Below are 23,384 nucleotides of genomic sequence, written 5' to 3'. Positions count from 1 at the left end.
TAGAACAGATCAAACTACAGCTCTTCGCATATAATCCCAGAGCTGCTGTGGGAACACTGTTGTAAGTGCTTAGGCAAAAATGTAAAGCAATGCTTTGCTGGACAATGTATATTTGTTTGATCTGGATTCATTATTGAATACAAGTTTGAGAGTTTAATACTACTTTAATACTACTTTAAAACTATCTGCATATTGACTGCTTACTTGGATGTGTTTTAAATTATTTCCCATTCCAGATTTACACATGCAGATCTCATATTTGTATATCATTATAGTGAAATGTGTTGTTGATCTACCTGTTCTGTGTGATGTTGGCGACGTACACTGTACGTCGTCATTCACGAAGGGGTTAAAGTCTGGATACTGCTACTACTTAAAAAAAATCAAATGTATGAATGAATATCCTATATTTTTGTGAAACTATATGGGTACATATGCTGATTAAATGCAAAGTGAGCAAAAAAATTACATTATTTTATTCTCTTGAATACAGTATTTCGAAAAAAAATTTAATACTGTATTACACCTCATTATGCTGTATTTTTATTGTTTGGAATGTCAAATGTATGTGTTTCAGAAAATGAGCAAATACAAAAGCAAAGCCAGAGGCATCAATTTAAAAAACAAATATTGAAGAAAAATTCTAGAAAACTTTTTTCAGTCGATTTTCAATCAAATATAATACTGTGAAAATCTTTTTTTTTTATCTAGGGATTTTTTTAAAAACAAAATAGAATACCACAGAAGCTGAATTTTTTATCAGTAAGTGGACTTGAAAAAGTAAGAACTGTGCTACAATTTGGGATCAAATGAATCTGATGGACTATTTGTTTGATTACAACAAATGCACTGACTGTAAGAAAGCGATGGTCTTGAAAGCTTGCAGTGCTTCATATGTGTTTTATCTTATTGCTATTCTGTCTTGCTGATGTTAAGCAGGTTTCAAAGTCCTGAAGTGTCACTTCACTTGGAAGTAACACTTAATGGAGCTGTTTAAATAACAAATGCACTGAAAGAACCAGTAGTGAAAGTAGATAATATAGATGTAACCTCTTCTGAAACAGGTGATGGGTATTTAATATTTGTTTTTCTTTTAGGATGCCTCCATGCAAGCTGAATTCTAAAATACATCTAACTTGTGTGGCTTCAGATTAGTTTTTTCATGCTACTTAATATTTCTACCAAGGAGAGTAATTCAGATAAAGGGGAATATAGTTTAAAATGCTGCCACACAGTGCAGACGACATGCATTTGCCTTAGTAAATATGATTACTTACTAAGGTGCCTATATGGGGTGATATTCAGGCCTAGAGACTTGACAACGTACAAAAGATTCCCTCTATTTTTGCACCATTAAAATCTATTTGCTCTCTTTGCATATTTGGTGAATGTGCTATAAAATGTTGTTTGTAGATCTCTAGTTCATTGGAGTCATACAGGGTTATTCACAAAAGGGTGAAGAGTTTGGTGAAGGCAGGAGAAGTGAACAATCAAACTGTTGGCGCTATATAAATCCTGTACAATAATAATAATAATCTAGGCCAAAATAGCTGATTTGGAAAAATTACCCCTTTGCAGTTCAGCTATGCTGTCCTAGATTGTTTACTTCTTCTCCAAACTCTTCACCCTTTTGCGAATAACCCTGATAATGTTTTTGGTTCTTAGATCTCTATCGTTTTCTAATGATAAAGAATAGCAGTAGCTGTCTGCTTTCGGGCACGATATCTCTGATTGAAACCTTAGATGGAGCAGTAAGTTGGACGGGGTGTTAGCTGAGTGAGTCATTGCTGTTATTTGTTTTTTAATGCTTTACTGGCTGGTTGGATATAAAGAATACAAAATATGTAATATTCCATATTTTCAAGGTTAAAAAAGGAATTTGTATTGTTTAGTTCTGATCATGAAAGAAAATATGGGCAAAACCTCTATGCATTTCTCTCTAATATATTTCAAGGTATGTTAGGTTAAATTGTGATAAAGGATAGTTTTTCAGTATAGGTCAGAGATTTCAAGGACGTTGTGAATTGTTTGTGTGTATGCTTGTGCATATATTTATATATAATATATGTGTGTGTATGTAGTATATGTCCCGTAATTATGTCTATCTATTGAATTGTGATTACAACACATGCTTACACGTTGGGATTTTTTTGTCTTTTATTTAGTTTTACTTGGGTGATTTATTATCTGCCTAACATCCTTCCCCAACTGAATACCTTGAGGGCCGATGGAAAGATTTTTTTTATTTTTGCAGATATGTTGTGATCAGCAGGAAATTAGTTTTCGGCAGCCTATGGGAAAATATTATCTGTGGTGATACCCTTCACATACAGTTTAAGGAAACGGTTGTGAGTGGCATTCTAAATGTTCTCGCTTTTTTTTATATCAGGGTTTTTCACTTTCAATCATTTATATGTGTTTTCAACCATCAAATTTAATTTTCCGTTAGAAGCCCCCTTTGCAACTTTCTTCCCCCTTCTTAGGATTCATTCCAGCTTTGTTAGTAGCATCTGAATGAAAATGTTGTAACGGTTTTCATCTTATTAGATTGCATATTAAAGAGCCAGCTGCTCTCCCTTTGTCCTTCCTGAAATTCACCAATAAATCTCCTTCCCTGGTAATTGGAAAATCAACTATGCTACGTAGCCTGTGCTTAGCTAATGCAGACTTGGGGGCTTTTCCATAGAATTCCAGGCAACAAGTGAAATCAGCAAACTGCTAATGGTTTCCAGCAACCGTTGCAACTGTCATAGATTTCAGAAACCTTACTCAGTTTATTACTCTTTGTTTTACTTAATTCAAGGCAGTTGAATTAGGCAGTAACATCATACAATTTTGGACACTTCTGCTTCATTAGCTTTTTTTGGGGGGTATAGTTGCCAAAAGCCCCGATTTTAATATAAATAACGCATATGAAATGTAGGCGTAATCATTTAATTTTTTTTCGGTTTTCCATGCAAATTTAAAGGACAAGTAAAAATATGCTCTCCCTGCAGCTTAGAGCCAGCATGGGTCACTGCAGCTGGACTGCTAAGGAGGGAAAGTATTTACTTAGGAGTGGGGGGATTTATTTAAAGTGACACTAAACGCAGGAGTTAAATCTTAAAAATGAATTTAAGTACCTTAACTATTAACAATACTGAGCCTTATTTGTGTATCACTCGGCTGTAGATCCTCAAATCATTTCTGGATTGGTGGTGACACTGTCCTTCCTTCTGGAGGGTGGCTACTTTTGTTCCCCATGGATTCTGTGTGTGTTGTAAAGTAGCCACCGCTCCCAGCATGCTTCCATAATGGACTACAATCTCAATACAAGTTACTAAATATGATATTGTAGTCCAGGCATATTGTAGTTAAGGTTTAACTCCTGAGTTTAGTGTCACTTTAAGGACAATTTTACCAAAAGTGAACTTATCCTCTTCAAGTGTATTTCCACTTTTGCATTCATATTGGGATAACACAATAGCATGACCTTTTAAAAATGTTTCAGATGCAGCTTACCTTATTACTTGCTGAAAACCCTGTTAGTTTTCCCCTGGTATGAAATGTTAGGAGGGAGGGGGATATAATTACCATAATTAACCCTGTCTGTACTGTGCTGGCAGTTTTCATTGTCAGTTGTAAATTGGATGTGTAGGACTCTCTGTCCTAACAAAGGGTTGGGGGTACATTGTATGTTAATGCTCTGCGTCTGTCCCTCGCAAGGTCCCTTATCTGCATAGCCTTATATTCTAAGCAATAGAAGCTCCCTATAGAGTTCTATGTATAAATCTGCTCCAAAGAAACAAGGAATATTTTTTTTTACTCTTTTTAGATATGCTGTGTGAATGGGAACACATAACATATAGTGGGGGTTTCTCAGATTTGACTGCAAAAGTGGAAATAGACTTTGAGGTCTTGACGGCCCTCTAAATGAGCAATTCAAAGTCGGATATTAAGCAGATATCTAGCGCTACATGCCTAAAAAGGGTGCATGGTGGCCATATTTAAAGGGAGTTTTCAACAATGCTCTGATTTATTTTCCCCCATCACAGCTTCTTTTTTACCAATTATCCAAGGTCATTGGTGAACTCGAATTAGAATATTGTCTTTCTTTTTCTGTTTGTGCAGAAGCTGTCTCTTAGCTGTTCACATAATTCTCCTTCATGTAACTTGTTAGTAGTTTTTCAAAGAATCCTTCTAAGTTGCCCTCTGTGTATATCTGCTGCTTGCTAATCACATGGCAATCACAGTTGCTTTTGCAAGTCTTCTCTTTTCCAGTCTTTCTTGTAACTCCCAAAGCTCTCTCCTTTTAATCTTGCGCTCACCACTCATGTTCAGTCATGAGGTTACAAAGCTGACATTGCTGTCTCGGTAGAGGTTATCTATTTAGATTCCTTGAAAATTTCTCTTTGGCATTTCCAGATTGGCATATGGCTCTCCACAGGAAAATGTTAGACTATGCATTCCATGTACCTGGCATTTAAAGATTTTCAGTTGTTTCCAAGCTTTAAAATTAAATTACTGGTGACTGTTCTCTTTGGTACTTATTTTGGTGCATGTGTGGATTTTATCAAGTTTATTTGTTGTCATGTTGTCACAGCTAAACTTGGAATATGTATGTTGAAGTGGCGTATCACTTTTCCATTTCAATCTGTAGTCAAGTATGATTTTCTACATTCGGCAAGAAAAAAAAACAAATTACACTTACTTGTAAATGATTGTCCTTCTTATGCATATGTCTTTCCAGAATTGTAATGCCCTGTGATTTGCTCATTGTTTTTTCACACTTCTGCACATAGTTTGTGGTCCAAATACCCCAGCAAACTCTTTAGACATTTTGTTGTGAGGGTCACATCTTGGTAAGACCTTCTAAGTGGCTTAGTGTACAGAAAAATGCTAGGGTTGTAGTGTTGCTATTACAACAGTAAGAGTGAGTAAGTTACCTGTAATATTTGTACAAAGGCCACACTCAGTATTTATTGTCGCTGCACTGTCCATCATCCTAAAATCTATAGAGCAAAAGTCAGTAAAAATGTGTTATTGTTGGCCAACATCTATGCCTTTGTAAGTCCTATCTTTTTTTCTGTGTTCTGGGAGATTTCCTTTTACTAGTATTTTGTATACATCGAACAGAAAGAACAAAAGACTTTTAACAGTGTATTTAGCAAAACAACCCGGAGCAAATAAAATAAGTTTATTGTTCAGGTTTAGACACATTTTAATGGTCTGTCATGTCCTTTTGATCAACAGTCAATGTTTATATGTAAAAAATAAATGAGTACAAATCAGAAACATGACTTATTTCCAATTATATTTGTATTTGGTACATTCCTAGAATTAACCTGTACATTGTATGTATATAACGTGTAAAGTAATATATAATATGTGCATGTAGAGCAGCAGCTAGATTAGTGTACTTTTGGTTTTAGCTTAAAATGTGAACAGTTTATTAGCATACACATTTTGCTTGGATGTTCCCACTCATATTTATTATTTCACACCTCAATGTCAAGTGTACAGTGCACTCCTTAATGTTTTAAGCAGGAGGAAAAACTATGTAATTAGGGCCTTCAATACAAGCCTACAATTAGATTTTCCTGCACTAACAGTGTATACAGCGAGCTGATAGCAAATGAGGACGCCTTTTACTGTCATTGCAAGTGCCACAGTGCGGAATGTATAACAAAAATTAGCTTTAATGGAATGACCTGCAGCAAAAAGGTAAATGAGTTCCAGACCCTGAGAAGAGGAAAGGAGTGAGCACTGCAAACCAGTTATTTCTCATTGACTGTGCAATACTGAAAGAGGGGACAAAACACACGCGTACCGTGTTAAAATGCTTTTACCATGCCTGCCCTCTCTTTCTAGTCAGGTCAAAGCCATTCAATTTATCACTTTCTTCAGTAGGGGAAAGATGGCACCGTTTTATAGATAATTTACCATTTTCTTACACACGTGTAAAGCAAGCTTGATGTACTGGGGGAATATAGGAAATTAAATGGCTTGTTAGTATTAAAGAGTAAAAAAAAAACGTAATAATGCTTCTGGAAACATTTTACAAAGGTCTGTTGTCAAACGGCATGATAGAATTAGATGGATCGTTATAAAACAACTTTAATAAGGCTATAGATGGTTCTCTTAGGATGTTTAGTTAATGGCCAGTTGAGGGCTGATTGAAGCTCAAAAATTCTGACCACATCTGCTGTTTCATTACATTACTAATTACATTCCCTATTCATTTGAGTGGTGTCTGATGCAGTTTAGGATTTCATGCAAAAGTAAGTAAGGTACACATTCAGGCAGTAAAAACGCAGACAGTGTCCAGCTGTCAAATACTTATACCACAACTTAAAAAAATAATTTCCTCCTTTTCTGATTATCTCTGTTGTCATTTTTAAAGTGAAGGTTTCCATGTCTTTAACCAAAGTCTGATTCCAGAGAGAATCTAAATGCAAAAATAACTTACTTTTCCCCCCGTTATTTAGTGAATTAATGGATTTATTCAACATCAGTTTGCACTGAGTGAAAAGACAATTGCCTCCTTGTAAGTCCAATTAAAGGGGGTATTTAGTGAGAGCCCTGTCTAAAATAAGCAACTGCTTGTAGCATCTTTTTGACACAGCTTTCTCTGCTACAGTTGTAGAGATGCATGGTTTTCCCAGCCACTGCTGTCTGCAAGTGCTTAGGTTGTGCTTGTCAAGTTCTATTGTAACTGGGCTTCCTGTATTTGCATTTACCTGCCAATTACTCTGGGAGGGAAGCTCGAGAGTGCAGCGTGATGGTTCCGGTGCACCGGGCCTTGCCTGTCTTCATAGCTAGCCAACCTCTGGGGAGTTTGTCACTATTGGGTTGGATCAGGCTTTGATTAAATGGGTGATCCCTGTTCTAGAAGTGCCGTTCCTCTCTCTGTTCTGAGTTAGCCCTTTTTTCTTGGGAGTGGGTGCCTTAGAGCCCTTTCCCTGCTGGAGAAAGGGTGGTTGTCTGTCCTGAAGCCTGGGCCCAGCAGGTGTCCTCTCTCTTTATGCAGGCAGTGTACCTGGAGGCCATATTGGCCTAATTTGATCCATGTTTGAGCCATCCTTGGAACTGTGAAACTCTAATTAGCTTTAGATGCTGTTGTGTGATGCTTCTGAATGCTAAGACACACCCTGGCACTTCAAGCCTGAAATGCTTTTGGAAACGACCAAGTTTTTGGTGTTTTCCACCTCCTCCAGTCCTACCTCCTATGGAGTACATGATTAAACAGTTAAATTGCATTCAAATCTGGACCTATTTTAAGTGTGATCGACCCTTGTAACAAGGTGTTCCAAGTCCCCCTAATCTTCATAGTGCTTGGGATCCCCTGTTGGCCCTGCAACAGGGCCGTGTGTAATTGCAGCAAGGAGAGTGGCATCTCACACCACCAACCCCCTCCCCCCTCAACTGCCATTACACTGTTATAAATTGTAGAAGGGATATAGTATTGTCCTTCACCTCCAGCATGCTGACTGGGCAGTGAAGGAGGTGCAAGAGACTGATGCTCTTCTCAATGTATTGATCATTGCCTAGCTGAATATTTTGTACCTGGAGTTCAGCTGTAATTCACTACTGCATAACAAAGTAAAAACAGTTGGAATAATATATGACAAGATGATCAGTTGCCCAATTTCCCATCCAAATATCATTGTAGTTGTCAATTTATTCATGTCTTTCATATGAGATTCATACAATTTTCACTCAGTATTCTCATTTTGCAATTGAATCCAAATGTGTGAATCCTGGGAGAAACGGGCCACTTTATTAATTAGATAATTCATGTCAGGCACATTTCTGATTTCAGGAAGCACTTATCTGCAGTCATTGATAGAAAGATTTTCAAACCAGTTAAAATAGTGGAATTCCTGTCAGCTTTATTTCCCCTACGTTTTGCATGGTGGGGGAGGGATAGAACTTCATGATTTTGTTGTCTGCCTCCCCTTTTAGGGGGATTTCCTTTCAAATTTTAGACACAACAGGAAATGTCTATAGGAGTAAATGTCGGCAATTATAAGGAACAGCCCATCGTTAACCTGTTAGCATATTACCCCATTACTCGTGTTGGCAATTGAAACATTTTAGATTTACCTTAGCTTTCTGTCGCAGTGGCAATGGTCGTCAGCAGATTAGGACATTCTCCTCATTGAGGACATAGACCACATAAAAGAACCAAACAGAAGTTCTAACTAGGGACGCACCAATACCATTTTTTCCAGACCGAGTATGAGTACTGATACTTTTCCTCAAATACTCGCCAATACCCTTTTTAGTGTCATGTGACAGTTTTTCTAAAACAATACAAACTAATGATTTTAGGTCAGTGGTGAAGTGTCAGTGCCCAGTCGCAGCTTCAAACACTGTGTTCCTGTTCTGCCACTGACTCCAAGCTGTGGAGGGACTACAACTCCCAGAAATGCATTATACAGCAATGCAGAAAACCAGCTATAGAGGACAACAAATCCCAGCAATACATTATACAGCAATACAGAATAATATGATCAGCTATAGAAGACTACATACATGATTTCAGGAGGGATATGGAGAGTCTCAGATGGGCTTTGCAGGGTCACAGGAGGGCTGTGCAGGGTATTAGAGGGGCTGTGTGTGGTCTCAGGAGAGCTGTGTATGGTCTCAGTGTGGGTTCCCACCAGGGCTGTGTAAGATCTCATCAAGGCTGTATGGGGTCTCAGGAGGGCCGTGCAGGGATTTACTAAGGCTGCATGGGCTCTGACCAGGGCTGTGCGAGGTCCCATGGGTGGGTGCGGGCAGCCGTGTTCCCCAGAAAGGAGGAAGAGATGTGTGGCTGGTGCTGTAAACGAGTGTTGCGAGGTTACCAGCAAGCATGGGACCTTATAGCGGCCAAATGTATTTAAAAAATGTAAAGTGTCAGTATCGGGGCATTTTCATGAGTACTCGTAATCTACATAGATACCGATACTGGTATCGGTGCACCCTTGTTCTAACCCTTTTCTGCTCTTCCTTAAATGAGAAAAACATTGGCTGTATATTCAGTGTATTAGGCAATTCGTTTTTTCACCCAGAGCCAGCTTACAGTATAACTTCATTCATAACATGATTTGTTTAAAAAATATATTTATTATATTTATGTTCACCCAGGAGCCCTTTATCTAATGTAATTATGTTTTGGCTGAAGATTAGAAAACATAGCTCCCATTAATAGCATAAATCAGGAAGGGGGTAATGCTATTTCAAGCTCTATATTTCAATGGTCAGTTACTATCTACAGTAATGCTGCTTGTTCATTTGTAACCATTGTACTAATTAGGTCTGGCTTGAAGGAACTGCTTAGCGATTGGTAAAATAAAGACTAATCTAAATCCTTTCCACCGTATGCTGACCATACAGGTAATAATACATTTGTTTCATATAGAGATTATTTCAATCAAAGAATTATATCTTCAGGAAAATTGTTGCACTAAGCAGTTGAGTCTTAGGATATTTTTTTTTTGAAATTTGACCACATTGATGTTCACTTCATGGTGTCAAACAGAGGTTTTTGAATGAAAGATTGTTCAAAGTGATTGGATTCTATGATCTATTGTTTGTTACATGTATGACCAGTATTATATAAACATGAACTTCTTTGGCCTTGGAAGGCTATTCTGGTGAAACAAGCCATCTTCCCTTTATCGTTTTAACTAGCATTGTTAAAACTGATATCCAGGCAGATATTAAACACAATTTAATCTGGTTGTGTGTTTATTAAAAAACAAAACAAAAAAACAACTAAGAAATAATTATCTTATTTTTCTTCATATGTGCACTGAGCCTACAGACAGGGAGGGACAGCATTTTAAGCCCTCCTGTTTTATGTTGCTTTTCAGGGAAAATGCTTACTAGAGGGGGGAAGCACAGGAATAACATGATTAGTGTGCATTATCCAGCTACAGGCTGAGGTTGACTTGGACCAGGTGGAATAGCTTAAATGCAATGTAGTGTGTAGAGCAGTTGAGAATCTGGCAGTGGCAAAGGTGACCATACACTTTAGAATCATCGCAAGACCTTAGTTGTATGATGGTTGTAAAGTAATTTAAAAAAAAGTACGATCTGCCCATCTTGGAGCTGGGCGGGCTTCCGATGACCGCAATGCTGAACGGGCAGTGTGCGCGTGCGCACACCGGCCCGTTCGGCATTTTTCTCCCGAGCATGCCACAAACCAGCCGAAAATCGTAATATTTTCGGCTGGTTTTCGAACATGCTCCTTAGACAAAAGACGTGCGACGGTACAGTAAAAACGGCCGCACGCCTTCCATACACTTTGCAATTATCGTACGATCGCGGGATTTCCCGCGATTATCGTGCGATTAATCGCACAGTGTATGGGCACCTTTAGTCCTTTCCTGGTATTGCCGTAAACATACAGTATTTGTATTTCATATGTGCATATGTCTGTTTGCCAGCGGTTAAGTTTCAATTGAATTGGCCAACTGCACATGCACTCTGACACCCTTAAAGCAGAACTTATTAGTAGGAAGCATTAGTAACTGTCCAGGAAAATCCAGCTTTGAGGGTGAACTTTTTCAGTAGTCAAGATACCCGCTACAGTTGAAGGCTATCTATTGTGATGTTGGGGAGCTCACAGAGCACTCGCACACAGGGTTTCGTATAAAACCAAGGCTTTTATTTTCCTCTTGTAGGGCAGTCACAACGGTAAACACAAAACACACGCTTGCCTTCAGCGAACTTAAAGCAACAGTTCAAGTCTTCGGCACAAAATAACAAAAACATAAGGGTGTCTCACCGACTTGTTGGGAAAAGTCCCAAACCTGGGGGGGTGCCATCCCAGGAATATAAGTCCTGTCAGCACAGCAATACAGCAGGTCTTTCTCACAGCCACAGCTGATCACTTCCTCCTCAACTCCCACCCTCCCCTCTGGGAGATGAAGACCTTTAAATCCCTCCCTGGGGCAGGAAGGTTAACCCTGTGGTGGCCCTTAAAGGGACCACAACCCAAACAGTGGCAATACATATCTCCCATCCAGGACCCAGCCCTGTCGTCCTCCACACTATCTAGATGTGCTCATCACCAAAATAGGCATTGATTGTGCAAAAGTCATCCTAAATGTTTCTATAGACATAACATAAATTACAATGAATATTGTAATTAGGTGATCACTTATTGAGCTACTGCCATAAAATAATGTGTAGACTAGTTGGATGAATATTGTTCTACTTAAAAAGGTCTACCAATTTCATGGAGAATCTAGTAATCCTATCGCATGCCCACATACTGAACTTCTTAATGGCAGGGGTCTTCCTGAATAAAAGCCTTACTCCTCAACTGTACTAAGCAGTCCCAGGATTACCACTACTCTAAGAACTGCTATCCCATTCTTTGTTGTGAGCCAACCATAATTAGGAAAGTCATTGTTTTTCGTCATGGGCTGCTTTAAGTAATGCATTTCTAGAGCTGTATTTCACCAGGGACTGCATGAGAATTTACAACAGTCCAAAGATGTATAAAGAGTCCAATAAAATGCACACAGATTTATAAAATACTTGTTACCCATTGGAACCAATCACCTTCTAACTGTTGTGCACTCCAGATCCTGAAACAAAACACAAATTCTAACTGGTTGATGCATACAAAATATTTTTCTGTTAGCAACAGCCTCACCATTTTTCCTAACCTTGAATATGTGTTTATATCACAGCTAAGCTTTCGTACAGAGCTGAATATGCATTTTGTGGTATCATGCCAAACGTCAGGTAGTGCTTTATGTATCACACAGCTTTATACGGTGTGATGTCAACCTGCCCAGGCATTGTCTCACACCACAGTTACTTGTTATAATATTTAAGTCTTACTTATAAACCTCTGCCAAAAATGAGATTATACAATCCTTGTCGCTGTTCTTTTTAGTTATGGTAATATATCTGTTAAAAAAATGTAAGATTTCTGTCTTTTTTTGGCAGCTGTTCATAAGAAAATAATTTTGGGTTTTGTAGCAAATTTACTGTTAAAGCAGATGATTGGTGGGAGTTCTGTTCATAAAGGCTCCTGCCAGTATCTCTGGAAAACTGACTATAGATGGTATGGAATATTCAGTATTTTTTAAAAATAATTACACAGCCATAGACTGGTGTGGTCACTGTCTAACAGTTTTGTTTGCTGAACAGAAAGATTGCCATCTGAAGGGGAAATAATATTTTTCTTTATAACCACTTTAAGAGAACTATGGAGTAAGTGTTTTTCCCCATAGTTCTCTTAAGGGTCACGGGAGGACATAAACTAGCGTCCTCCCGTGACCCAAAGCTCAGTATATCATGAGCTACAGCTCTGGAGCTTCGGAGCAGGGAGGAATCCCTGCAGGGAGCCGTGACTGACGCTCACGACTCTCTGCAGGGAGATGAATGAGAAGTGAGCGAGCGACGGTATGTATTTGCTCACTTCCCGATCTATTGAGTCGACCTGTGACAGTTTAATTGTCACACGTCGGCTCGAACTATGAGGATGAGGCATTTCCACTCACGCCATAGTTCTCCTTTAAGTTATTTTTCTCTTTCATAATATGCCTGATGAAGGACTGCTGTATGGTTCAGAAACCATAAAACAATATGTTTGTTTGACCATAATGTTTAGATGTCAATAAAGGCGTTTTGGACTAAGATCCTCAGTTTGCTGGTGACATACATTGTCTTACAGCATACTGTAATGCACATCTGTGCATTGTCGTGCGCTACATTACAAAATGTGTGTGATTTTCTTTTTTTTCTTTTTTTTACTGCAATCCGAAAACCCCATGATATTTACAGTGTCTTGTTGTTTTTAGTCTAGCAGCAGATACATACCATAACCTGATGTGTTCACTAACATTTAAAGTGATTATTTCTAAGGTCAGTGATGTTTCTACACACAGTTAAAAAAAAACCCCAAACAATAATAAAAACAAAATGTGTACCTCCCCCCCAACACAGAACTTATGTTATCAGAGGTATGCATTGTGGATCTTTGTTTACTTTGAGGATGTTGGGCGCCATTACACATAAACTGGAACTCCTCCAAAACACATACAAAATTTCCAACACACATTGACGCACATTGTCACAGTTACAGTGTGAAGCTGGATATATCTAGTGGTCTCTAGAGCCCCAACCTCTTCAGGTTTTTATTGCTGTGGATATTTACCCTTTTTTATGTGTTCTAATGACCATTGCCACTGGACAAAAAGTGATGGGAAATCCAATATTAAGTTGTAACAGAACAGAAATAGATGGGACACAACAATAGAGTCATTTGTTCAAGTGAAAACTGAGAGAATTTCCTGTAGTTTGGAAATATTTACTCTTACTTCCTGTTATTGCTACTGGACAGGAAGTGAAAGTTATTTTCCCCCATGGGACATGGACAGCAAATAAAAAACTGAATGGTTTTAATTATTTCCTACTCTGTTATAGGAATAAAAAAAGTTTGGCTTTAGATATACTAGGACCTAGTATAGTTTAATTTAGGCCTGTTACTGATTCAAATTTTCGTGTTCGATTAATAAAAATTTTTTAATCGATTTAATTTCGATTAATTATAACGCACATACAGATCCAACTACATTGGCCTATACACATACAGCACAGCAATGATGTAATAAAATGAACTAGGATCACACTAATCCAGCACGTTATTAATCTGAGTTGCCCCACTCAAGCGGTGGCCATATTGAGTGGGGCACCTGAGATAAATAACGTGCTGGATTACTGTGATCCTACTTCATTTTAGTACTTTATTGCTGTGGTGTATGTATATAGGGCAATGCCACGGATGGCGCTCGTGCAGAAGAACTTTCTTGGCCAAACCTCGTAGTTGTAAGGAAACCGGAAGTCAGGCGGTCCATGAACTCGATAAGTTGGGACTATCGATAGAACACCGGCCCAAGTGGCTCCCTCGGCTAACGAAGGGAAGGGGGGAGGAGTCCGGTGACGTCACGGACATCGACGTCACCGGACTCCTCCCCCCTTCCCTTCGTTAGCCGACGGAGCCACTTGTGGAAGGGGGGAGGAGTCCGGTGACGTCCGTGACGTCACCGGATCTCAGACGGAACTCCCGGAAGCCGGCAGAGAGGTGAGTGTTTTCATTATTGATCAAAATAATTTTAATCGATCAAAAATATTAACGATTAATCGGGTAATTAATCGTTAATTTTCGCAGCCCTAGTTTATTTGAGCACAGATTTGTGTTTTTAGTGTACTGTATCTAACCTCAAAATAAAACCTTTATAGATTGCCGCTTCAAAGATTCTTAAAAGTGGTGGCTGCATTAGTTTTCCTTTTAATAGGCTTTTTTCCTTTATTCTCACCTGGCGAACTAACCAGCATGTCTGTTATTTTTCAGCTTCCTGTAACAGGCCAAGCTGTCCAACAAAAGTGGCAGATAGATAGTTGAGACAAACTATGTAAAACTGACAGGGGTGCTTACAATGGTCAGATTTTATTGATGTAAAATCTTTATCCTAAAAGGAAACAGAAATTGTTGCTGTAATGGCTTAAAAAGTGTTACCTGGAGTTCGACTTTAATTTGTTAATCAAATCCATCTAAATCTGCTAATGTATCTATACTACCCTCTCCACAGGGTAACAATGCTGTTGTGCAAGGGTGGCTGCATTGCTCCTCCATAGAGTGGAGCCATCCTAAGACAGGAAGCGTGTTACTGCCCAGATCACCAAGTCAAAATAAAAAACAAATTACATTTTTGTTTTTGGGTTTAGGTACGCTTTATGATGGTGCTTACCAAAAGTTATGTTTGATCTGAGTTTTATGTTTTCCATGCTTGCTGTTTGTTATTTGCATGATTATATATATCCGTTTCGATGATTCCCTCTTTCTTAGTGATTTGTATAACAGGAAGTATGGTCAACATCCCTGCTGTACAACTAGCAGAGATACAATCATTGAGCAGCATCTGAAGAAAATGGCCACAGAGGCTGCTTTTTGTCAAGATTGACAAGTGTTTTTTTTTTAAGAGGGAGGCGATGCTGCTTTCTGTAAAGCCTTTGTCAAGACTGTCAAAGGTTTTCTTTTTTTTTTTTTTTTTTTTTTTTTTAGGAAAGTAAGTTTTTTTTTTTTTTTTTTTTTTTGTCTTTAAAACAAGACAATTAAGCACAATTACTAGGCAGCATTGCTGATCTGAACTTACAATATATGAATTTGTGTAATGAAAATGTATGGCTGCCTCTATATGCATGTATATATCGAGAAGCTATACATAGAAGCATATTTATTAATAACGGGCTGTAAATTCCCTTTACGGTTAAAGAGTGCCTAATGTCCTCTATTGTCTGGGTTTACCTTACTTTCTCTGATAAATATAATTTTTCACTCCTGTGGGGGTAAAAATAATATGCATAAAAAACAACTTATTCAGGCATTAATGAAAATATGTTTAATGTTCTGTCAAAGTATTACAGTCTATTTAACACTGGTTTAAGTGTTATCCTAACTGCCTAAAATAATACCGCAAAGTTGCTACTGAAATATGATATATCAAAACCAAACATATGGGCATTAGGCAGTGAATAGCGAGTTTCTCAAGCATATGGGTGTTCTTGCATAAATAAAATGTCTGTGGCTTTAATGGCAACAGACATTCATTAAAACCTAATAATCTATGGGAAAACACACACATACTGAAGTTTCTGCATAAATATGAAAGTTATTAGGAATTCATAAATGTCTGAATGTTGAAATGTTTACTCTAGACTTAACCTCAGAAACAAGATTCTGTGGGTAGATAACTGTGCCCTTTCAGAAATGTGTATGTTATAGGCTGCATCGAAAAGGGCTCAGTGCGTCTAAAGTACACATTTAACTTCTGCAAAGATTTACATTTGTTGCCAAGCAGCCGCTGAACACTAAATTAATTTACTGATAATATCATTAAAAATTATTAAAAAGTTCAAGTTATAATGAATTCAGCATTTCTGAGAACAAGATTCTGCTTCAGGAAAATTGGCTTTTTAAAGTAAGCTTGCTTTAAAGGAAGAACCATAAGTGGCCGTTATTTGCTTGTGTTACCCCACTACCTGCCTCCCCACAAGGAGCCTCCAGTAAACATGTAAATTTAATTTCGTTCTGAATGGATATTCATAGAAATTTTGTTAAATTCGGACATTGATGCATCCGAATTTCTGAAATCGAACATGTCCAAAAGTGAAAGAATTAGAATGTTCCTTTAACAAAAATTCGGATCCATCTGAATTTAATTGAAAATGAAACTAAATCAGACAGGAGACTATTCTCTGGCCAATCACATTTGTTTTTGGCTGTTGGGGGTTGCATTACAGGCACGGTCATGTGACTTCCTGTTGTGGAACTTCGGACGGATACAAAATCCGAATAACGAACCGAAACGAATTGCTGATCCGAAATTCGAAAAACGAAAGAAATTAAAATCCTAATCGATCCAAAACAAAACAATTTTTTTTTGCAGGGCTACATGTCTAGCCCCCAGCATTAGAAGGCCCCAGCATTGTCATCTGGGAACAGGGATTGTGTGCACAACACTGTGTAAGGTCTGCCTGTCAATTTTTTTAAGGCGTATCTGATCGGAAGTCCAATGCTAGTCTATGAGCAGCTGGAACTAAACAAATGGGATTCCGGTTACCCTGGCTCCGGTCAGGTCCCGAAAAATAAATGGATTAGAGTTCTGTTTCGCTGGACCTGATCGTGCTGGATCAGAAGTAATCTGTCCATTTTTTCTCCATTGCAAGATGAAGGAAAAACTGGATGAGCATGGATGTCACAACAATAACATGTGTTCCAGTCAGCAGGGGATCCGTGCATAGATCCCCTCCTAATCAGACTGTGTGAAAGGGGCCTTAGTTTTGACTTCCTCAGAAGTTCAAAACTGGCACATGAACGTCTAGGGATCCATAGCAGATTGAGTTGATGAAGGAGCATAGCAAAGGTAAAGTACTGGTTGCTTTTGGTTACCTTGTGTAAAACTAACCTAGTATGGACAAATTACAGTCTCACTTTGTTGCACACATATTAAAATGCATATTTTAGACCTGAAGATTGCTTAAAACCAGTAGAGCCGTTATCGTGTGATACAAAAATAGAAGTGCAACTGCCACCATATTCTACAGAGTATCTGCTTTCACAAAGTACTCTCTGGGCTTAAAATATGCATTTTAACATGTGTGCAAAAAAAATCTATTGAGAGTGTTCACTAAATTTAGCTTTACTGATATATATATATATATATATGCCATCCAGACTTTGTATTCATGGTTTCTTTGTTGGTGTCTGGGGTTTCTTGAAATAGGTTGTGACCCAAGAGCCCAGGAGGTAAGTGGAACCAATACAGCATGTTTATATTATGTCACATGGGATTAAGCCAAGGAAATTGGGACATCCTTTATTAAGTTGAATTTTAGATCTGAGCAGATTGTAACATGTGCTGGGGGATTGTGCTGTTCTGCAGTATATTATCAGTGGCAGTGGCAAAGATGAGAAGACTGAAACTGTGGATGTACCTCCCCAGAAGGAAAACAGACGGCAATTAAAACTTGACACATGCCCTGATCCACTCTGCCAAAAACTACAACAGAAGTTTTGACTGCAGGTCCGATTTAGATATTCTATTTTGCAAGAGGAATGAGCTAGATGTGGGAATTTGTGCTTCTTTGTACTGTTTATTGCTTCACGTGAAATTACATTATCTATAACATTAACTATATCACAGAAAAGGATTACATAGAGAGTACAACAGCATGAATATAATCCTTGTGATTGTATGTATACCGTATGTTGTACACAATTTTTCTGTAATTCATTTTGTTGTTTAATTAATTTTCTTATTATTTTATGTTTAATTTTGTACTCACTGTAGTCTTTAATAGTTTGCATGACTGCATAGAAACATGTTGTGTTAATTAAATTTTAGTGCTTTATGGCTCTAGGCTGTCCCATGTGATATTGAGAGCACAGCTATTCATCCGAGGCCATATACAAGCGAGAATAAATGCTTTCTTGCTTCACAAGCAATGTTACATATTTATGGAGTATCTTGCATTACAAAGAATACTTTTTGGGACACAACATTTTAACATTCCACTTCTGTTCAATGATTCCTTTGAGGGCATTATCCTTTGTACTAATTGGTTAAAAGCTTGAATACAACATGACTTGAGTGTTCAGATTCAGTGCTTGTCAATCCACTGTGAATCTGTTTGCCCACATGACATCAACCCAATTATATAGGTTTTTAAGGAATTTTAAGAAACAGAGAGAATGCAGATAGCAAATAAAATGGCAGTTTTAATGTATGACATTTATTAATTTAAGATGTCCTATAGATCCCATGCCATGTGAACTCTATAATCTTTTATCCATGATAATATTAGCAAAAGTACACCTATATTAAAAGTGTAACAAGACAACTTTTTTTAATATTTGTTTTTAATAAAGCAGGTGAGGGTTATAACCGTTGTAATTTTGTTTCGCCATCTGCGTCCTTTACTTCCTGTCTCATAGCCTCAAAAGGAACTAAAAGAAGAGAGTTGTCAACAGAACTAGTACCTCCATTGGAAGATTTCCCCTCTATTCTTTCTCTGGTGACGACTCAAAATTTGGAATTTTCACTCATTTATATTCAAGCTGACAACGGTCACGGAACACATAAAGAGGGTGGATCTCCCTAACTGGGACACAGGCAACAATAAAAACCAGGGAGATGTTGTAATCCCTCTACATTCTTTCTATCTATAATAAAAAAAAACTACTTTTGGCTTTAAATGTACTTTAAACAACCCAAAAAATTCTATGGCTATTGAGTATGTGGTGCCGGTATTAAGGAATGTCAGCTCAGCAAATAGTCAGAGTATAGGCCTAGTCTGTCGATGAGTCTATCGATGCTGTCAGTTTGAAGGGTTTGCAGATATGATCAGTCTATACCCTGATTCACACCTAAGCATTCTGTAGCTTAAAGCTCAAGCTCCAAAACACTCAACAACCAAAATCTCATGGTTTTAAATTGTGTCTGTTCACATATGAGTGCTCAGGCGCCTGTAGCTCAACAACTGAATCTCGAAAATCTAAGTGAGCAGAGTGGGGTTTTTTTGGGCCCATAATACTTCGTTGGAGGCACCTGAGAAACACCTGAAACTGCCTAAAAATTAGGTTAAACAACTACCACCTCCTCCTAAAATCCACCTTTCAATTGGCTAAAACAAAATCTCAAGCCTGCATGCACCTGATAAAACGTGCAAAAAATCACACAAGTTAAACGCTCCAAAATCACCTGTAAATGCTCGTGCTCAGGTGCGAATGCAGCCTAAAGGTGAAAGAGTCCTTGGATGTCACTAGACTGAAGTGTAGCGGGGTATATAGGTGTCATGGTATGGGGTAGTTTGTGTGGGTGTTTACATATGATCTCAGTCCACAAGGGTATCCATGTTGCATCGGCCCAGAAGGAATGGCGTCTGAGGATGCCAGATAGGGATCTGTGTCCATTCTAATTTTTTTAAACTAAAACTAGTAAACCCCAGACTTTCAGGATGGCAAGGGGCTCTTTTCCTTTTTCTAGGCGGCGGTAATGCAGCTACATGGAAAGCAGCCAGGCGCATATAACCCTAGTTGAAATAAAATACAAAATGGCTGATATCTGTAGTAACGTGTAGTAAATATTGTGGTTGAAAACATCTTCAAGACATGATAATGGATTCAACTCACCACACTGATTCCTATATACATTTTTGCTTGTCTCTTCTTACAGATTCCACCTCAGTATGGTCAACAAGGCTACTGCCAACAAGGCCAACAGCCATATTACAGCCAGCAGTCGCAGCATCACTATTCACAGCCACAGGGTCAGTACCTGTCACAAGCTCAACAGCGGTATCAAGCCCAGCAGGTAAGCCCAGATAGCCACAGCTTGTGCTACAAGGTTTCCTAAAGGCAAGAAAATAGAACATGAACCTAAGTATATTTCTCGAGTATGTCTAACAGAACTGGTCAGACATGGGGGTATCTGCAATACAAGTCTTTAGGAGGACACTTCTGATGAGGGGTGTGGCTGTTACTCAGCTATGCCAGTACAGAGCACTGAAGACTGAAGCACACTATCTTCTGTCACAGGAATATGTAAGCCCGTAGTTGCATTAAGGCACTATTCATCAAAAAAGAAAAACATTCCATAACAACACATAGGGGAGTGTTTAAAAAGCAGTGAATGGGACATTCATCAAACATTCACTGCGTGTGTTTAAAATGACAGTGATTAATTCGCCTGCAGTGAATGTTTGTCACTTATTTCAGTTTCATATTCATGTCAATTGAATGTATGCCTTAATATAATTTTGTTCTATTCAGCTAGGTCTCCATTAATCGAAAATAAACATAGCAGAGTTCTCTTTTATTAGTTATTCTCAGTCTTTCTTTTATTAATTAATCATCTTTATGTAAATGAGGGACAGTTAGTAGTGCTTTATGTAAATGAGAGATGGCTAGTAGTGCCTACAGCACCTGCATTTACCAGAAAGATGAAAATATTAACCCAGCCTTTCCCAACCAGGGTGTCTTCTGGTTTCCTTGGGGGGCCTCGAAATTTTCACAAAGGGTCATGCCTTTCATGGTGCAAGCTGCCCAACTACAAGCACCATGGTAAAGAATGACTCTACTCCTCTACTCCACTCAAGGTTGGATCCATTCAGAAAAGGATAAATGTTTACCTATGTCTCCCACCCTCTGCCATGTCGTAATGTTTTATATTTAAATGTTTTACATTTTGTTAACCATCTACTTGACAATTTTAGATCTTTCTTTCAACCACTGGAATCTGCCACACTTAGTTTAATTTATTCCCCAATGTTGAGTTGACCCAATGTTTAAAATTGGCATAGGAATAGACCAAAAATATCCTTAAACCGCCATTGCAGTAATTTCAATTGATTCACGCCAAAGGTAATAATTTGCTAATGATGATCGTTTCTTCACTGAAAAACAAATGAAGCTACGGATGAAATATGGGAGGTAGATCATCTATTAAGCTCCCTTCTTCAGGGGTGCCCTGCTTAAGTCTCCATCTCTCCTGAAGAGAGAACCCTTTCCACACCATGGAAAGAGAAACCTATTACATACATAGAGTATTATCTGAGCCAAATGGAAAAGTAAATGTGGTTTGTTTCTCATGTAGTGACATCTCTAGCATGGGTGAACCTCAATGAATGAAAACCCTGATCTTGTAATCTAGTGCACATAAGGGAACCTTTTTTTCCAGTGAAAACATTTTAAAACAATTCCAGCTGACTTGTTCAAATTTGCCCTTAAGGGACTACTCTGGTATAAGTGACAATTAGAAGCATTCAAAACAACATTAACACTACAGGATTTTCTATATATTTTTTGATTCTTCACTATTGTCTGTATGAATAATATCTAAAATATAAAAACAATTTATTACATTACATGGAAAATTCAAATTATTATAATTAAGACAGTCCTGCAACTGCAAGATAACTGAAATTTGCCTTCTCCCTACCATGAATAGAGCATCAATATAGAGACAGTACTAAAATAAATGGTCTCAAAGTGGGATTTTATCAGCAAAGATGTTTAAGTTGTTCATATCAACCCATCTAAAGGTTGGTCAGGGAGGGGAAAAATTTAGTCCCCATTTAATTCCTAATTTCTTCAAATAAAGCACTTGAGCTAGTGAGAATTGGTTGCATGTCAAAAGACATTCTAATTAAATTATGCATTTTGTGTGTATATAGATATACTCTTGATTAGGGCCATGTCAAATGTAAAAGTAAACCAGAGGTTTATGTAACTTTTGATACCAAAGTGATCAGCCTGAGTTAATATGCATTGCAATGATGTTTGAGCTATCAGTGACATTAAGTAGCATATTTCAGTTCTTGTTCATTTAGTTCTTGTCTGCTGTAAGTAGAAAATCCAATCTGTTAAAACTAGACCTTCATCTTTCCTTGATATTGCATAAAATGGATGAATTGATTAGCTAGTGTGGACTTGCAATTAAGTAATTGGATCACAAGCCTTTACAATGATGACCTGTGCATTCCGGCACCAGTTTGTATAGTGTCGAAGGTTTAGCTTTAACCCATTTTCTTCATAATGTGCTTCTATTTTTAGTCACTGTATTTTAAATTAGCTCCAGTACCTGCAGGCAAGAAAGCTGTTGATTGATGGAGAATGTAACAGTTTGATTTCCCGATATGTAATGTAACTCCACCTTTCTTGCAGATTTGATATTACAAGGGAGCGCAGCAAAATCAGCTATTTTGTGAATAGTATTTAAGTAGCCTGTACTCTAATTCATATACATGTTCTGGAAATATGAGGGGTAACACAATGTGCTATGTTCATCACATAAACATTCTGAGTATAAGCGGGGCCTAGTGAGCTATGTTCATCATGTACAAGTACTGGAAGTATACGTGGTGCCCAGTGAGCTATGTACATCATGTACAAGTTCTGCAATTACAGTGCCCAGTTTGCAATGTTCATCATGTACAAGTTCTGGAAGCATAAGCGGTGCCCAGTGTATTATGTTCATCATGTATAAAGTCTGGAAGCATAAGCAGTGCCCAGTGTATAATGTTCATCATGTACAAATTCTGGAAGTACAAACGGTTCCCAGTGTGCTATGTTCATCATGTACAAGTTCTGGAAGCATAAGCGGTTCCCAGTGTGCTATGTTCATCATGTACAAGTTCTGGAAGCATAAGCGGTTCCCAGTGTGCTATGTTCATCATGTACAAGTTCTGGAAGCATAAGCGGTGCCCAGTGTGTTATGTTCATCATGTACAAGTTCTGGAAGCATAAGCGGTGCCCAGTGAGCTATGTTCATCATGTACAAGTTCTGGAAGCATAAGCGGTGCCCAGTGTGTTATGTTCATCATGTACAAGTTCTGCAAGTACAAACCGGTTTACCAGTGTGCTATGTTCATCATGTACAAGTTCTGGAAGCATAAGCAGTCCCCAGTGTGCTATTTTCATCATCCACAAGTTCTGGAAGCATAAACAATGCCCAGTGTGCTATGTACAACATGTGCAAGGTCTGCCAGTATATCATGTACAAGTTCTGCAAGTATAAGCGCTGCCCAGTGTGCTATGTTCATCATGTACAAGTTCTGCAAGTACAAATGGTTGCCAGTGTGCTATGTTCATCATGTACAAGTTCTGGAACCATAAGCAGTTCCCAGTGTGCTATGTTCATCATCCACAAGTTCTGGAAGCATAAACAATGCCCTGTGTGCTATGTACAACATGTACAAGGTCTGCCAGTATAACATGTACAAGTTCTGCAAGTATAAGCGGTGCCCAGTGTGCTATGTTCATCATATACAAGTTCTGGAAGCATAAGCAGTGCCCAGTGTGTTGTGTTTAGTATGTACAAGTTCAGCAAGTA

The 23,384-nt window shown here is 38.2% G+C and overlaps 1 protein-coding gene across 6 annotated transcripts in view; it reads left to right on the top strand.

Annotated features, from left to right (window-relative positions):
• Positions 1-23,384, top strand: part of ARID1B (AT-rich interaction domain 1B) — a 351,874-nt gene that overhangs the window by 76,215 nt on the left and 252,275 nt on the right. For 4 of the 6 annotated variants that reach the window (XM_018569472.1, XM_018569469.1, XM_018569468.1 and 1 more), the window contains exon 3: positions 19,728-19,865. The exons of 1 other annotated variant lie outside the window; for it this stretch is intronic. In XM_018569472.1, coding sequence (XP_018424974.1) covers positions 19,728-19,865 — 138 coding nt within the window. Of the gene's footprint in view, positions 1-5,972; positions 5,988-19,727; positions 19,866-23,384 lie in introns of all 6 variants that reach the window. One more of the 6 variants, XM_018569473.1, reaches the window with a different exon arrangement.

This window comes from Nanorana parkeri, unplaced genomic scaffold (genome assembly GCF_000935625.1).
Source record: "Nanorana parkeri isolate BGI_ZX_2015 unplaced genomic scaffold, ASM93562v1 scaffold1339, whole genome shotgun sequence".
Lineage (NCBI taxonomy): Eukaryota > Metazoa > Chordata > Amphibia > Anura > Dicroglossidae > Nanorana > Nanorana parkeri.
Note: the sequence above shows the minus strand (reverse complement) of the source record. Positions and strands in the feature narration are given on the sequence as shown.